The sequence below is a fragment of the Megalobrama amblycephala genome, linkage group LG17, assembly GCF_018812025.1.
Source record: "Megalobrama amblycephala isolate DHTTF-2021 linkage group LG17, ASM1881202v1, whole genome shotgun sequence".
In the NCBI taxonomy this organism is placed as follows: domain Eukaryota; kingdom Metazoa; phylum Chordata; class Actinopteri; order Cypriniformes; family Xenocyprididae; genus Megalobrama; species Megalobrama amblycephala.
The window spans coordinates 34770292-34788949 of NC_063060.1; the positions used below are offsets into that span (position 1 = coordinate 34770292).

An 18658-nucleotide genomic window follows, 5' to 3' on the forward strand; every position below is an offset into this window, starting at 1 on the left:
TCTACTAAATAAACTTTGATATATGAAACAACTAGAGAACAGACAGTGCCTGCTAAACAAAGCGTATTAATTAAGCAGAACAGACTCTTCTGTGTAATTAGGATATGCATGGCGCCCTGACAGACAGTACTGTATTCTCTGTCTTGCCTTCAGTTAGAAATGGACAAATATCAGGATGTACACTGATCATGACACCTGTGTTCCCTCTTTGATCATATGATGGCATAGCCACATTTTTTGTCCTGTTAATTGTACTACTTGGGGATTAGTCACGATGAACAACTAGTTCTCCAACAAATGACTAGCTGATTAGTGAGGTCAATTTGTTTTAGATGCTTTGAGCACCTCGTGCATTGTGGTTAGTTAATAGTTCCATATGTCTCGAAACCATGGTGTTTTGTTCCATCCTGGTGCACACCGCCCATCTGAAACCATCCTATTACAAACTGATTAGTTAACTAGCTGTTCATATACCCACTTTTGATCATCCCAAGTACTTTTCAATTCCTCTAATCTACTTCTGACAAGGAGATAAAGATGTTGATGATAGAGTGCAAAGGAAATATCAATGAAATCACTTGTTGTCAAAATTGAGGAAAGTGGAACGGCTCTCACCTGATCGATTATTGGGCGAAGTCCGCACAGGAGAGATAGATGGAGTGCGAGAGGAGGAATAAGGTCGTTGTCTGTCTCTCTCAATTGTAGATGAGGAGCCAATGAAGTGATACTGAGAATAGCCGTCCTGTCATAAAAATAAAGAGGAACATTTATTCATCCTGAAACAACACTCATCAAAACCTCCTGGTTACAAGTATATGACATACATGGATAGGGAAAAAAAACCCCACAAAACTGATTTTCATACATTTGTAATGCAGATTTTTATGGAAGCTTGTTTCTGCCACTAAATAAAAAATTAAAAATGTAATTTGCGACTTTTTATTCTGGCATTACAACTGGCAATTGCAAGTTTATATCTCATAATTCTAAAAAAAATGTCAGAATTGTGAGATATAAACTTGAAATTGCGAGTTATAATGCAGGAATTGCAAGATATAAACTCACAATTGCGATAAATAAAGTCAGAATTTTTTCTCACAGTTGTGAATTATAAATTTGCAATTCTGACTTCTTTTCTCAGAATTGTGAGATATAAATTACAAGTTATAAAGTCCAATTCTGAAGGAAAAAAAAATTTATTTTCTCAGAATTGCAAGTTTATATCTCACAATTCTGACTTTATAACTCACAATTGCATGTTATAAAGTCAGAATTGCAATATAAAGTCACAATTACGTGTTATAAAGTAGAGCTGCACAACGTTTGCAAAATAAAAGTCTGTGTTACGTAATATATGTGTGTGTTCTGTGTATAATAATTATGCATATATATAAACATGCACATACATGTATAAATTTAAGAAATATATACATGTATAAAAAATATACATATTTATATATATTTTATATTACATATAAATATAAATATTTTATATATAAATCTAATTTTTTTCTTAAATATATACATGTATGTGCATGTATTTATATATACATAATCATTATACACAGAACACACACATATATTACGTAACACAGACTTTTATTTTGCAAACGATTAATCGCGATTAATCGTTGTGCAGCTCTACTTTATAACACGTAATTGTGACTTTATATTGCAATTCTGAGAAAAAAAGTCAGAATTGCGAGATGTAAACTCGCAATTGTGAGAAAAAAAAGTCGCAATTAACTTTTTTATTTTTTATTCAGTGGCGGAAACAAGCTTCCATAGATTTTCATGCAAAATAGAATTCCTATAAAATAATTTAGATAAATCAAAGGGGTCAGAATGGGCCAGTTTGCACTTGCTGCTAGAAGCTATAACTACACCATTTGGCAACAAAAAGCCTCTTTCTCCACTGATGCCCATTCAAAAGTATATAGGTGCAAATGTAATAGATGTGAGAATAGCAAGGTCTTCAGAATTCATTACCTTCTTATAGAGACTTCGCAAATCTCTGTACTGCCACATACTGTTGAGGACTTGAGATGCTGCTTTCACCACCTTCGGTGTGTGTCTGCAGGGAAACATAGAATAGAAAATGCTAGTGAATATTCAGTTTCTCATCCATTTCTTTGGCTACTAATATAATGGATTGCTTCATTATTTTTGCAGTTAGAGCAAACCAACTTAATAAGCCCTGTATTACAATAAAGAAACTTTATAGAAAGTACATTCTCAGCAATATAAACAAACAGCATAGTCATCTGCTGGCTAGACATAGATTATAAATATCTCAGTAAAAACGTATTCGAGTTCAACACAACTTGTGCATAAATTTCTTTAATGATGTTGTCTTCAAATGTACCAAAACTCTAATGGGAATGATAAATACAATAACATCTACAGTAAATGCTGAGGAGATGAATAGGTTTATTTCTCTAAATGTCATTCAGGAAAGAAGATATTGTTGTATAAAGTTGTTATTTTTGTTTTGTTTTTGCGCACAAGAAGTATTCTCGTCGCGTCATACAATTAAGGTTGAACCACTGCAGTCACGTTGACTATTTTAATGATGTCTTTAAAGGTGCCCTAGAATTAAATATTGAATTTATATTGGCATAGTTGAATAACAAGTTCAGTACATGGAAAAGACATACATTGAGTTTCAAACCCCATTGCTTCCTCCTTCTTATATAAATCTCATTTGTTTAAAAGACTTCCGGAAAACAGTTACGTAACAGTCGGGATCATTAATATGTATGACCCCAATATTTGCATATATGCCAGCTCATGTTCAAGGCATTAGACAAGGAAAGGCAGTATTAACGTCTGGATCTGTGCACAGACAAGGTAAGCCAGCAAGAACAACAGCGAAAAATGGCAGATGGAGCATTAATAACTGACATGATCCATGATAGCATGATATTTTTAGTGATATTTGTAAATTGTCTTTCTAAATGTTTTGTTAGCATGTTGCGAATTTACTGTTAAATGAGGTTAAAGTTACCATCGTTTCTTACTGTATTCACGGAGACAAGAGCCGTCGCTATTTTCATTTTTAAACACTTGCAGTCTGTATAATGCATAAACACAACTTCATTCTTTATAAATCTCTCCAACAGTGTAGCATTAGCCGTTAGCCACAGAGCATAGCCTCAAACTCATTCAGAATCAAATGTAAACATCAAAATAAATACTTTACTCACATGATTCATTGTATGCATACAGCATGCATGACGAACATCTTGTAAAGATCCATTTGAGGGTTATATTAGCTGTGTGAACTTTGTAAATGCACTGTAATATAGTCGAGAGCTCGTGTGGCAGGGAGCACGCGATTTAAAGGGGCGGCGCTGCCAAAATCAGTGTATAGTTAATGATGCCCCAAAATAGGCAGTTAAAAAAATTAATTAAAAAAAATCTATGGGGTATTTTGAGCTGAAACTTCACAGACACATTCAGGAGACACCTTAGACTTATATTACATCTTGTGAAAAAGCATTCTTGGGCACCTTTAATACCTTTCTGGACCTTGAAAGTGTTGATTATATTGCTGTCTATGGACGAGTCACATATTTGTGTTCCAAAGATAAATATGCCTAATTCTACAGGATATAATAGGGTAAAATCTGGTCGTGATTATTTTACAGAACACCAAGATACTAACTTGTCTCCTTTGCTGCGGGCAATGCCGATGAGTTTCTCGATGCCGCCGGCATCACGAAGGGCCTTGGTGTTCTCCATGTTCTTGGTGATGACTTCATGCAGAGCGCAGCAGATCGCTGTAATGGTGTCATCGGACATGCTCTTGCTGCCGCCGGTGCCGGTGCTGTTGTTATTGTTGCCCCCCGGTAGCCGATGGACCAGATCCCTCATGGCATACTTGCCTTTGAGTTGCGTGGATGAGATGAACAGAAAAGAAAAGTCAGAGAAGAGGTGTGACGACCAGAGGCCTTTTCAGAGATGCAGATTTTTGGATTCGGATGCTACCGTGGGCATGAGAAGCACTTTAAATATGCTGAACCTCAAGGCTTCAACAACTGCAGCACTGGAAATGCCAAAGCGCCCGATATCCCTCGGCACGCTTACACTTAACGTGACCGCGAAATACCCATTCCCAATGGAAAGCTAATTCTCTAAGCAACAACCTGCGCTACAAAACTGCTTTCAACCGGTATGCATTGAAGTTACATGAAAGAAAGGTTCCCATGTGCACTTGCAGCATTGTCCGCTTCATCACTGATTTCAACAACTCTATCCACAAAGAACCCACAGGATCAGTATTCAGAGAGTGCCGACGTCTCGACATTTGTACAGTTTTATGCCGTTCCTCTTGCCCTATATTCCAAAAGAAATTCGCATGCCTTCGAACTCAAGCAGGGCCGAGACCAGACTGAAAGAGTGTGAGCGGTTGCCATGGAGACACGGGGGCCCATCAGAATACACAAACTATTAAAAAGATCAATAGTCTGTTAGTGTCGTGAGCAGCCTTTCAAACAATGCCACCTCGCCTCGCTGCAGCACCTGACTAGAAATGCTACACTGATACACACATAGCAAATACACACACTTGCACACAAAAAGAAACAGATCTTGAAAGGCCTCTGCCTTTCAAGTAATTGAGGGGTACACGTACCTCTGCGGCATTCGGCTCTACTGGAGTCAAAGAGAAAATGTTAGCTTGAGGCAAATACACTTCCATGTCCTGAACCTACCTATGAGCTCCTTGTTCCTGACATCAAGGGCCATGTTTCGGAGAGCTGTGGCCACGGCACACACCACCCGGTCATTGTCTATTCTCAGCAACTCCACCAGAATGGGCAGCCCTTTCTCTTTCCGAACCGCAGCACGGATGTACACCGACCACTACAGGCACAGAGAATGAACAAAAGGGTCCCGCAAAATGATTATCAATACATCAACTGAACGGAAACAAATGAGATTTGTGTAAGCTTTGCATGTAATGTGCCATAAAGTGGATTGTAATGTCACATCACTGTTTGTTGTTCCCTTTTCTGTAAAAAATGAGCAGAAAATGAGGACAACAGAAGATTGCAAGAATACATGAGTCACTTTGAATGAGAATTCAGCTCTTTTCTTACATTGTATCCATTTGAAGATGTGAGTTTGAAGCTATCATACATTGGTTGTGTACTTTGTTTTTGATAAAGTTCACCATGTTCTGAAAGTTTGCTGTTTGTAGAACTCCATGTGTGTCAGTTATAATGGTGGTGTGTGCCAGAGCCAGTCTGGTTGGTTCGTGGCTCTTCAGGAGCAGGGTTACTCACAGGTTTTAAGGTGGGGCCTACCTTCCAGCTACCCGCTGCCAGGTTCTGTAGAGCCCCAGCCGCTCCCTCCAGTGTGTCCGGGTTCGAGCACTCAGACAGCAGAGTGAGGTATGGTTTCACTATGGACGGGTGCCACAGCATCTGTAGTCCCTTTGGAGGGTCACTGGAGTCTGGGAAAGGCCCAACACCATCCCACTGAAAGCAGAGACAGAGCGAGTGTCATTACACAAGACAAAATATCTGTAAGTGGTACTACTCAGAAAGGCATCATGTACAGAAACCTGTACACAAATAAGGTACAAAATAGAGCCTGGACTAAAAAAGAATGGTCAGAGAAAGGAGGTGCTCAACCTCCAGAAAATATTGATCATCAACTTTAAATTAAGTTGCAGTTATGCAAACCTTTTAGCAATATTTGACATGTCTGAATAAAGTTTACCCTTAAAGGGTTAGTTCACCCAAAAATGAAAATTATTCCATAATTTACACACCCTCAAGCCATCCCAGGTGTATATGAATTTCTTATTTCAGTCAAACCAAATAGTCTATAAAGTTATAAATATGGATATTTTTCTTGCTTCACTTCAGAAGGCCTTTATTAACCCCCTGGAGCCGTATGGATTATTTTTATGATGGATGGATGCAATTTTTGGGCTTCAAAATCTCAGTTACTATTCACTCCCATTATAAAGCTTGGAAGAGCCAGAATATTTTTTTTAAATATAACTCTCATTGTGTTTGACTGAAAGAAGAAAGTCATATATACCTAGAATGGCCTGAGGGTGAATAAATTATGGGATAATTTTCATTTTTGGGTGAACCAACCCTTTAAATCTGAGTTTTGTGGTTTTATTTTCTAGCAATGCATATTAAATAAACAAACTGAATAGAAAAAAAAAAGTTTAAATGGAAAAAGAAACTTTATACCAGAAAGAGTAACAGAGTTTCTAATTTTATTAATGCCACTCGGAAGGGACTCGCTAACTTGGGACCAAAGGTTGGTTAGAAGAGGTTGAGCACAAACAGTGGGACAAAACTTAAAAATGACATTTTTGTAATTAAAACAAATAATACTTATTAAATAAGAGTTTACACTACAGTTTAAAAGTTTACAGTGGCTGCATTTATTTAAACTAAAATATAGTAAAAACAGTAATGTTATGAAATATTATTATAATTTAAAATAACTACAATTTCATAATATTTTAAAATGTACTTTATTTCTTTGATGTCAAAGCTGAATTTTGAGCAGCTTTTATTTTAGTCTTCAGTGTCACATGATCCTTCAGTATGGAAGAGGATTAGGGCCAAGCAATAATAAAAAAATTAAAACCATCTCGAGATTAAAGTTGTTAAATTTCGAGAAAAAAACTCGTTAAATTTCAAGAAAAAAGTCGAGATAAAATGTTGAGAATAAAGTCGTTAAATTGCAAGAAAAAAACTCGTTAAATTTCAAGAAAAAAGTCGAGATAAAATGTTGAGAATAAACTATGCCAGCAAATTTGTTAAATTACGAGAACAAATTCGTTAAAATATGAGAAAAATGTCATTAAATTACCAGAACAAATTAGTTAGATCAAATTAGAATTTGTTCTCGTAATTTAATGACTTTTATCTCGTAATTTAATGACTTTATTCTCAACATTTTATCTCGACTTTTTTCTTGAAATTTAACAAGTTTTTTCTCGTAATTTAACGAGTTTATTCTCAACATTTTATTTCGACTTTTTTCTCGAAATTTAATGAGTTTTTTCTCGAAATTTAACAACTTTAATCTCGAGATGGTTTTATTTTTTTATTATTGCTTGGCCCTAATCCTCTTCTGTACTTCAGAAATCATTCTAATATGCTGATTTGCTGCTCAAGAAACATTTCTTATTATTATTAATGTGTGCTGCTTAACATTTTTGTGGAAACTGTGATACATCGCATTCTGTGTTGAATAGAAAGTTCAAAATAATGGCATTTATTTGAAATAGTAAAGACTGTCACTTTTTCTGTCACTTTTGATCAATTTAATGCATCCTTGCTGAATAAAAGTATTCTTTTTCAAAAAAAAAAAAAAAAAAAAAAAAAAAATTACCCCAAGCTTTTGAACGGTATTTTTACAACAATGAACTGAATATCAATTCAGCAAAAATTATGACACTGTTGTATTTTAATTGCTAGATGCAGTGGAGATGGAACAGGCCAAAAATCTAAATTTAAAGAGGATGGAGGGGGTTTGTGCCATGGGATTTGTGCCAAATTGTAATGGGACACCAAATTGTACCCTATTCATGGAAAGTGCCAGATGCGATTTTATTTTTGTCCACTTTTATTTATAAAGACAGTACAGAGGCATCAGGAAATGATGGGGAAAAGAGGGGGAAAACAGGACTAGGGAATGTTATAAGCCAGACTCAACTGACTTGCTGTATATTGCCTGCTTTAGCACAACAGCTCAATGTGACATATGCACTGATGCTAATTAGATGATCGTACCAATGTACGGAATGATCATTCATACACTACAGTATTTACAAGGCACTCCAAGATAATTAAAGTGGCCACGGTAAAGGGAAATAACACTGTACTTTGTTGTGTATTTGTGAAATATTCAAAGATAAAGCTCACTAGTTGTTTAGGATACAGAGTAATTGAATAGACAGGGCAAACTGTCACACAGCCAGATGTGCATTTGCATCGTTGTTAAAGGAACTGATGACTCACGGACAATTTAGTTATTTAAAAGCCACAATGCAAAGTAATGCCACCTTTTACCTCGCTATTCATCCCATGCAAATGCTGAACAAACACTCCCGATGCCCCTATCTTCATCTGTTTTCAGAAACTAAATGAAATCAGCCTGGAAAATACGTAATTATCCACTGGAGGAGGACGAGTGTCGACGCAGGCGACCCGTACGCGAATGCTGCTAAGTGATGCTAATTGCCAGCAGCTGCAGGGATAAAAACCCCCGGCCCACCTGATCGTGGCTCTTCTTTTTCTTTTTCTTCTTGCCCCAGCAGCCGGAGCTCTCCGCATCCTTCCCGCTGGCATCGGTGCACAGAACCCCGTCCAGTTCCTCCGATCCCATCTGCTGCCCCTGAGACGTCTCTGCCGCCAACCTGTACGACAGGTTCCGCAGGATGCACACGCAGTTCTCGATGGTCTAGAAGGGGGCACGATTGATGCGCAAAGAGTGGGGGAAAAAGAACGTTTACAGATTTTACAAAAACTGCAAAACATGGAAACACCTGCAAATGAGAGACTTCTGCTTTGGAATTCACCGTAACACACCTCCAGAAGTTTGACTTTACTTGACACAGTAAATATCGAAATGTCTTTTTCTATATGCAAGACAATCTGTCCTCTTTGTGAAGGCTGTGCATTATTGTGCTCTGAACTCTTAATAGTCTCTTGTTAGATTAGTCTTCTGGACGGAATCCAGTGGAGAGCTGGAGAACTAATCCTATTGTGATGAGCAGTGAGGCAGGAAAAACAAAGAGGATGACTTTGATCTTGTAAATGCTTTCAGAGGGATTAAAGTGTGACACTCTTTTTTCCCTCATTCAAACTTGTTCTCACAAAGTATTATGCCAGTAACAGAGACCCCTCGAAAATCAAACAAAACATGGACTCACTATAGAGAGGTGTGTCGCGGCATTACTTTATCTGTGTAATTACAATAAACCTCTCTTAATAGCAACTGCAGCTATGAAGAACAGTTGTTTTGTACAACATTGTTGGTGGTAAAAGCAATTAGAGGAGCCAAAACAAAACCTAAAGTGTCTGATACAATGTCTATTGTCCCTGCTGGAAAAAAAATACTGGTTTTAAAGCATCCAAGATGATTTTAACTAGATTTAGGTAGGTAATGCTAGTCTGTAACCTGCACAAGCAAACATTTATATCTGCAGGCAAACCTGCTTGACCATTGTAGTGATAAATCTAAATCATTGTAGACAATTGGAAATTTCCCATAGGGGATTAATAAACTTTATCATCATCATTGCAGTAGCTAAATCATCATGGAAGACCCACTGATCAATTGGCGCTTTTCCACTGCATGGTACGGCTCGCTTAAATAGTACCACCTTGGTTGAGGTTCCAAGCGAGCTGTACCGAATAACGACTTTCTCTTAGCTGTCCTTCTCCAATACTGTTTACATTGTAGTCGGGTTCTACAACAGAACGCTGACTCATTATTGGCCAGTTCCTGCGTCAGCATCACACGCATGTGTCGCTGTTGCTCATGTGTACAGCGTCGGCCAATACTGAGTCGGTGTTCTAACGTAGAACACGGAAACATAGGAGAATGACAGGTAAGAGAAGAAATTGTTGAATAAAGTCATTATTTTTGTTTTGTTTTTGCACACAAAAAGTATTCTTGTCGCTTCATAACATTAAGGTTGAACCACTGTAGTCGCATGGACTGTTTTAACAATATCTTTACTACCTTTCTGGGGCTTGAAAGGTGCAGTGACATTGCTGCCTATGTGTGGTTCATAAACCCTAGGATTTAATCAAAAATATCTTAATTTGTGTTCCGAAGATGAACGAAGGTCTTCCGGGTTTGGAACGACATAAGGGTGAATCCTTAACGACAGAAATTTCATTTTGGGGTGAACTAACCCTTTAATTTGTGTTTCATCGCATACTGATAAAAAGAAAAAAACCCTATGTGCAATCACATCTGGAAGCTGCGGAAATTCAGTCAATCAGAAATGTGTCATACTAAAAAGAAACTATGCTTCAAACCACAGGTTGAGAGCTGTTCCAACCACAAAACTTTGCAATGTTGTTTGTGAATGTTTGTTGGAAACATTAACATAATCACTGAACTATGTTGGTCACTTGCAACCATAGTTGGCTGACAATGCTTTTGGGAAACGCACCCCAGATCAAGAAAGTTATTTCTAGTTTTGTGAGTGATATTCATTAGATGGTGAGAGAACGGACTGTGGGTGGTCCGTGGCGTGCCGTCTGAGACTAAGCTGGTCTAGACAAGTTTTTTTTCCAGCAGAGCTGCTGGCTTTTTCCACAGAAGAGTTTTTGCATATTCTGCATTGTGTTTCTCATCAAACATTTAACAGTGAAGAAGTACTCTGGTGCTGTGTTGAAAATGGTTGGGGAGCAAAAACCGCACAATTATCCTGCTAGAGCTCTCTGTGGTGCTCCGTTGAATGCATAAAACTTTGGTAGAAAGGCAGGGGAGGGAAAGGTCAAACCTTGCTGTCGATCTCACTAGTGCCCAGGGCTGTCTGGATGACATAGAGCAGCGCATCAGTCAGACCCTCACACTCTCTCATCCTTCGGCGGGCCTCTTCTCCGGCTGAACTCACATTCCTGTAGAGAACACAAGAACGCACACATGCATACAATGTCACGAATGTTGTATTATCGACACCATTGATTATGTTTTGGAAGTTTTGAGCTTCAAGTCAATACTAAACCAACCAAAGGGCGGATGGCCTTCAACATCAATAAGCTTTTCATGGAAATTTTCAAATCTTCAAATCTTTTCACACAGAACCATATTTGGAAAGCAGTCTTTTAATACTCTCTGAAAAGTCAACTCTGCGATATGATAAAGTATTTTAAAGGGGTGGTTGATTATGATTTCACTTTTTAACTTTAGTTGGTGTGTAATGTTGCTGTTAGAGCATAAACAACATCAAGTTACGACGCTCAAAGTTTAATGCAAAGGGAGATATATTTGCTTTTTAAGGACTAAAACAACAAACGGCTGGTAGGGACTACAAGAAGCTTCTTCCCATATTAGTGATATCAATAACCCTAAAATTTACATAACCCTGTCCCCGGGAACACGCAACAAAGGGGACGAGGCCATGTTGGGCTGCTTTAGAGAAGAGGAAGAGTTGTTGTAGTGGAGTGTTGTTTCCATGCCTTCGTTTTACACCGGACTGCTTCACAAACGAGGGTCAATTCAATGCTAGATTTGCACAAAAGATTAACACGACGGCACTTGCTAATCGATGAGTTGAATCAACTCCACAGCAACTACATAAATTTATCCACTAACCATTCAGAAACGTCCAGATGCATTCTTCCTGAGTCTCTCCATCAGTGTCCGACTCCAGCTTGAACAATGTAAGGCTGAACACTAATAATCGTCATTTTGGCTGCGTGAGATTCTACAGTTTTGTTGTTGTTGAGCAACTAAAGCGCGAGCAGTTAAAGCTCCGTCCTCTTTTGCAAAGCGGGCCGGGATCAGCAGCTCATTTGCATTTAAAGGGACACACAAAAACAGCATGTTTTTGCTCACACCCAAATAGGGGAAAATTTGACATGCTATAATAAATGATCTGTAGGGTATTTTGAGCTGAAATGTCCCAGACACATTCTGGGGACACCAGAGACTTATATTACATCTTGTAAAATGGGCATTATAGGTCCGACGAAGAAGAAGAATTGTTATCGAAGAAGAATTTCACACATCAGCTTTATCAGCTTTATGAATCACCAGCAACATGCCTCAAAGCAACAAGCCTAGAATCCCAAAAGCTGGAGCCTCGGGAGACCTGAATCAGGAAGTCTGATCTGAGCAGGGTCTTATTCGAAGGCGCTTGTGAGGAATCAAAGACCACATCCTGTCCTCTCTCTCCCTCTCTCCAAGAAGCTTCTAAGAGATCTGTGTGTCTCAGGCAGCTGCAGGTGGTGTGGCAACTGTGTCCAACCATTAAATATTCAATCAGACTTCTAGTTCCTCAGCCATCCTTGAAGAGGATTAATTATCACGCTGGGCGTAGGGAGCTTAGTCCAGCAATCCAAGAGTGACTCAGCACTTTTAAAAATCCTGCTGCTTCAGACCTGAACGCTGATGTGCAGCGGGCGAGAGTATAGTATGTGCATATAGTATGTGCTATAAATGTAAAGTGCTGTTAATGTCAAATTGAGTTTTAAAGTAAAAAGTTTCTGGGCTCCGAAAGTATCTGATGTTTCCAGTGAGATCCTAATAGCTTAAGTGATATCAAAATGCACCTTTCCATGTAGTAAGCAAAAAATAAAAAGCAACTGGAAAATATGATATTAAGATGACACAATACCAACAGCATTACGATGGAAAAGCCTAAACGTGCGCAAATAATGTGATCATCACATAAATAAAAATGACAAAGCCACAACACACAGCAGTCAAACATATTGACAGGCTTTTTAAACCACTAGCCAGATACATAAACATTTGACACCATGCCAAATGTTTTCCCATGCCTGTGTTGTGCCAAATCTAACCCCCCATCCAAATCCTACCCCTTTGGACTCTAAGGAGTCGTTGTTTTTAAAACCTCATTAAAAAACCTGTCACATCACGACCATATTTTGTTCTGGTTCATCAAATGGCTTTTTGTTAGACTTAATTGTGCAGAGTATATGCAGGCTAACCAGTTAGTTATCAAGCTATATACAAATAGAATATCTAAAATAATAGGATATGTAATTGCTTTGTGGGGGGATTGGACAAGGGGAAGGTTTTGGCATGCCACCAGGTCCACAGTCACAGTGGACCAAATCCTATTGTTGAATCAGACCAATCCTGGCCGGAATATAATCCAACTAAAGTGGCAGAATGAGCTCCATCACAAAATGGTTTTGGAGTCTGAGACCAGCCAAATTCATCAAATGCAACTGAATCTATTTATTCAAATCAATTAACTTAAGTTATCAGTTGAAGGGCTCCTAGAAAAGCCTCAAAGCTAATTCGCAATTCGTGTTTGGTTGACACACAGAAGCACAGAGCCATTATCCAGCTGTGTACTTTTGCCCACTGAGACCCCAATATACTGTGACATTTCTGAAGGGACACAAATTCATCATATTGAAAGACGGAAATTCTCAGGCATTAACATAATATTTGCATAATTCTTATAATAATTCTTGAATAATCACCTAATAAAACAATGAATTGCTTCTAAGTGAAGATTAAGCCTCTTAAGAGCAAAAATAGAAACTTTAAGTGATGCTGTGCCTGTATATAAATGAAAAACAATAGATGTTGAATAAATACTTGGATTGACATTAATTAGGAGCTTTACCTGAGGCATCCGGTAGCATTGCGGAGCACCTGTGAGGAATGCAGGTGCAGTTTGCGGTCGTCCTGGTGGGGTGAGGTGTCCCAGCCCGAGTGAGGAATAATGACCGTGTTGGTCAGCACTGCCAGAGCATCTTGAATTATGGGCATCTTCAGAGCATCGCACGAAGACAAGTTCCACAGCACACCTGTATACAAGAACATCATCTATGAACCAAAAAACATCTCATCCAATGGTGAAGAACACAAACTATATTTAAACACAGATTACAATTTCCCTTCTTCACCATGAGATTTTGCTATGCATAAAAACAATATATATATAATTAAAAGCACTGATTGCAGCATGTTAAGAGCATGCCTTTGAATATTACATGAGGTCTTGGTCAAGAGCCCTCAAGTGAAATCATTTCCAAAGTTTCACTAGTGTCCTCATCAGCTCTTGTTAGTATGAGCGTTAGATAGTGTGGTCCAAGCCACATCACAATCAAGACTGAACTGTGAACTGCTAGAATGCAGAGTATGGCTAAACTGTGTCTCATTTTGCATACTATTTGTCCAAAATAGAATGTTATAAACATTTCTTCTCTTTCATGAGAACCCTACTGCTCTGGGTAACGTTTCCCAAAAGCATTGTAAGCTTAAGTTGATCGTAGCTCCGTTGCCACGATTGCTTACGATGCTTTTGGGAAACACAGCCCTGATTCAGTGTACAAGGGAGCACTTTTGCACATTTCTCCTCCCTGCTGGGTATAGAAATTTGTCCCATCTAATTGTATCCTATGTTGTTTGTTAAATATCACAGACTTCCAGTCTTCCAGTTATAATAAGAAGAAATGTTTCTTGAGCAAAATATCAGCATATTAGAATGATTTCTGGAGGATCATGTGACACTGAAGACTGAGTAAAAAATCAGCTTTGCCATCACAGGAATAAATTACACTTTAAAATATATTGAAAAAGAAAACAGTTATTTTAAAGGTGCCCAAGAATGCTTTTTCACAAGATGTAATATAAGTCTAAGGTGTCTCCTGAATGTGTCTGTGAATTTGAGGCTGTCCTCCATGGCTAACGGCTAATGCTACACTGTTGGAGAGATTTATAAAGAATGAAGATGTGTTTATGCATTATACAGACTGCAAGTGTTTAAAAAATGAAAATAGCGACGGCTCTTGTCTCCGTGAATACAGTAAGAAACGATGGTAACTTTAACCACATTTAACAGTACATTAGCAACATGCTAACGAAACATTTAGAAAGACAATTTACAAATATCAGTAAAAATTAGGGCTGGGCAATGTATCGAATATCGAATCGCCATCACCTGCTTTCAAATGGAGCGGCATTTAATAGACAGCCGTAGATCACTGATAAGCCACGCAATATCGCGTTCAATATCGATATGTATCGCCGTCGATATTGAACGCGATATTGCGTGGCTTATCAGTGATCTACGGCTCTGTCTATTAAATGCCGCTCCATTTGAAAGCAGGTGATGGCGATTTAGCGGTAATCAGGGAACCGGCTTTACTGAAGAAATGCGCGTGACAAAAGCATTCGATACATCGCCCAGCCCTAGTAAAAATATCATGCTATCATGGATTATGTCAGTTATTATTGCTCCATCTGCCATTTTTCGCTGTTGTTCTTGCTTACCTAGTCTGATGATTCGGCTGTGTGCAGCTCCAGAAGTTAAAGGTCCCGTTCTTCGTGATCCCATGTTTCAAACTTTAGTTAGTGTGTAATGTTGTTGTTAGAGTATAAATAAAATCTGTAAAATTTTAAAGCTCAAAGTTCAATGCCAAGCGAGATATTTTATTTAACAGAAGTCGCCTACATCGAACGGCCAGTTTGGACTACATCCCTCTACTTCCTTCTTTAATGACGTCACTAAAACAGATTTTTGACTAACCTCCGCCCACAAGAACACACAAGAGTTGCGTTTGTAGAGTGTGTTTGTCGCCATGTCGTCGAAACGCTGTTATTTTCATCCCGCAGTCCAATCACCGGGTCTGATTCCGGCTCAAATTGATAGGGTAAAATTAAAGACATGTTTACAATAACACTGAGCGCGTGCATCTCCACGTTATGGTAAGAGGCGTGACCTTTCCGGGCAAGATGCGCTAAGCTGCTGTCGAATCACAACACAGGAACCGCTGGCACAATCAGAACTCGTTACGTATTTCTGAAGGAGGGACTTCATAGAACAAGGAAGTCATCAGCCCGTTTTTATGACAGTGGAAACAGCGGTATACAGATAAGTAAATTATGTGAAAAATACTGTGTTTTTTTTACACACGAAACATGAACACGTTATATTGCACACTATAAACACAATCAAAGCTTCAAAAAACCACGAAAAACGGGACCTTTAACTGGCTGCCCTTGTGTAATCCCTTTCATAATGTTGGGAACATGGGCTGGCATTATGCAAATATTGTTACGTAACAGTCTGTGTTATGTTGAGATTCGCCTGTTCTTCGGAGGTCGTTTAAACAAATGAGATTTATATAAGAAGGAGGAAACAATGGAGTTTGAGACTCGCTGTGTGTCACTGTATTTAACTATGCCAAGGTAAATTCAATTTTTGAATCTAGGGCACCTTTAAATTGTAACAATATTAAAAACTATTTCAAATTAGTTGACTGTATTTTTGATCAAATAAATGCAGACTTCTTTCAAAAACATTTAAAACTGCTGTCCGTAAGTTTTGCCTCTTTGTCGCCATCTCTGTTTGAAAACTGCAATTGCAGTTATAAATCTAATGTTTGCTGTCAGTCACCACACCCGTGTGGATACTGTACTTTGGAATCACAGATTCTATGTCTTGGAAGTAAAATGTCATCTGAACAAGTCAGTAACAAATCTGCCACTTTTGTTCTGACCAACTGAGGAAAAAAGCATTAGGCCTACAATAAATCGCACTGCCAATGGTGATTAAATATAACGATCGCTTAGCTCATATCACATCAAACCGTGCAAATTATTATTAATGTTATATTTTGTTCTCAAATTGTTAATGTTAAGAACATCAGCATTGCGTGACTATGTATTTAGTGTGTATTAGCGTTACCTGTAGATTTCAATTTCTGTAGCCACTCCGCAGTCTGAAGTCTTTTGCTTTTGATTACGGGTGAATCTCCAGTTGTCACTAATGATTGTCATTTGGATCCACCATCAAAATGATAAGTTTAATTATTTCAGATATTGTGAGAAAAGGCTATAAATGATCCACTACCAGCAGCATCCTATATGCATAGTCTACTAGCAGGGACTCCTTCCTTTCTGTTTACAGATGTGACGTAATGACGCAAAGACGAACAGCTGCATGCTCAAATTTCCCGCGGAAACCCACTAGTACCAATTTTATTATAAAACATTATTACAAGCTTACTGTTGTGAATCGTGATAAGGTAAGGAGATAGTTTTGAACACTGGCTGGTTATGAACTTGCTCAAAAATTGATTTTGGATCATTTTTAACCAAAAAAAGTTACGGACTGCAGCTTTAAAAAAAATATCTTATCGGCCTAAAACATTTTAACGGTAGTGTATGTTTGTTCCAAAATGTTCACTACTATGTTGTAACACAAAGAGCTTATTATAAACACCAAGGAATATCTGCTAGATATTGACACACAGCTACACCATGGTTGTGTCCTCATTCACATACTATCGCCCAAAATAGTATGCCAAATGGCAGTGCGCATCTATACATTAAGTAACAATGCATTTTAATGAAATTTAATTGTAACTAATTTAGCTAGATGCTAACACACAAACAAGCTCAAATAGTATGCAAAGGCGAACTGTGGTATTAAAAAGAAATTTTATGACATACTAGTACGTCCATATACATCTAATGTTGTTGCTACATATTCAAAAGTATGTCGTTTTTGCATAACGAGCAAAGTACATACTTATATTACATGATAGAACTATAAATCTGAATGCTGCCTATTTATGTTTTCCTGTCATTTGTTTGATACCTTCCACTGATGCGAGTTACCCAAAACAACTGAATGTTTATGTGGGACTCTATAATAGCTTTTTTACAAGTTATTAGTGGAAAGAAACATCTTCCTTACTAGTGTTTCTCAATCCAGCTTGTGGGGGCTCCTATTTGGGTGTCTCACTGCTGTTGAGGTCATTAAATCCAAGGGCTCAAAGTAACTTACAAACTACACTGTAACTACACCATCTGGTTCTAAAAAGCATATTTCACAACTTTTTGTAAGCAATATATATCACTATTATTTTTCATTACATTTCATTTGAAAAGTATGAAATAGACTCACTCTGCAAGCTCTGTCTCAGCCAATATAATTTAATCTTATCTTATTTTATCCTATCCAATCTTGTTTGTTAAACATCAAAGACAAAATTTTATTTGCAGCCACCTGCAGAACGAAGAGTTCTGAGCTCAAACAGGCCCCAGCAGTCACAACAGGCCCGTGTCTGGCTTTAGCAATTTGCAGGTCTGAGGAATTGTTGCTAGAGAGTTTTTGTTCCAGACTGACTAGAGGACTCTTTGTCTTCCGTTCTGAGCCTCTCTTATTTAAACATTAATTATCTTTGAAAAGGCATAAATGGCTTCTCCCCTCATTCTAAATGTTTATAATCTATTTCATCGAATACACAGAGACATGGAGAGGTAATAAGCAAGTACCACACAGGTTCAGCTTTGCCTATATTCAATTTGAAACATTTTAGATGTTTCTCGGAGCTCTGGATTCAGGAGGATGGTGATTTTTCAATTGATGGACATTTAGATTGCTCACTAGGCTGAAACACAAGGGAGCCGCAACGTCCTATTGAAGCATCTCCCAACAATTCAGCATCTGACATTTATGAAATGCCTCAAAAAGCAAATTGCCGCCCAATTTTTCCGACATCTCTCAGGAACTGTCTCTGTACCAGGAATATTTCTATAGGGGATTTAGAGGAGCCTTTGTCTTTTGTCAGCGCGTCAAGACTCATTATACACAATTCCCCAAAGAGGCTATGCCAAGCACTGGTATTATCCTTAATTATTATAGCCCTAACCAATTAGGAGATCATTAACAAATCATTTAATGGGTAGTGGGGTCTACAGTAACAAGCGGATGATTCTAGGAGAGCTGATTAACAAATTGGGCCCAATTATAAGGAAGCCTGAGATAGTGACAGAAAGGTCATATACTACGTATTTGTATTCTGAACATGCAAAAAAGGCGGTAAGAAAGGAAATAAAGATCCATTCAAAGATAGGGGTCCAAATCGGGTGCCAAACAAAAGAGACAGGATGTTTTGTTCACACCCATTGTGAAATCTCATCGGTCGAACATCTCTTTCAT

At 38.1% G+C, this 18658-nt stretch overlaps 1 protein-coding gene across 8 annotated transcripts in view; it reads right to left on the reverse strand.

Moving 5' to 3' along the window:
• The window catches only part of ctnnd2b (catenin (cadherin-associated protein), delta 2b), a 105367-nt gene that overhangs the window by 10253 nt on the left and 76456 nt on the right, over nucleotides 1–18658 (reverse strand). For 6 of the 8 annotated variants that reach the window (XM_048164084.1, XM_048164081.1, XM_048164079.1 and 3 more), the window contains 8 exons: nucleotides 13328–13511; nucleotides 10502–10619; nucleotides 8257–8442; nucleotides 5289–5483; nucleotides 4716–4866; nucleotides 3668–3887; nucleotides 1990–2074; nucleotides 616–742 (listed from right to left, as the gene is read on the reverse strand). In XM_048164084.1, coding sequence (XP_048020041.1) covers nucleotides 616–742; nucleotides 1990–2074; nucleotides 3668–3887; nucleotides 4716–4866; nucleotides 5289–5483; nucleotides 8257–8442; nucleotides 10502–10619; nucleotides 13328–13511 — 1266 coding nt within the window. The remainder of the gene's footprint in view (nucleotides 1–615; nucleotides 743–1989; nucleotides 2075–3667; nucleotides 3888–4715; nucleotides 4867–5288; nucleotides 5484–8256; nucleotides 8443–10501; nucleotides 10620–13327; nucleotides 13512–18658) is intronic. The other 2 variants (XM_048164082.1, XM_048164080.1) reach the window with 1 other exon arrangement.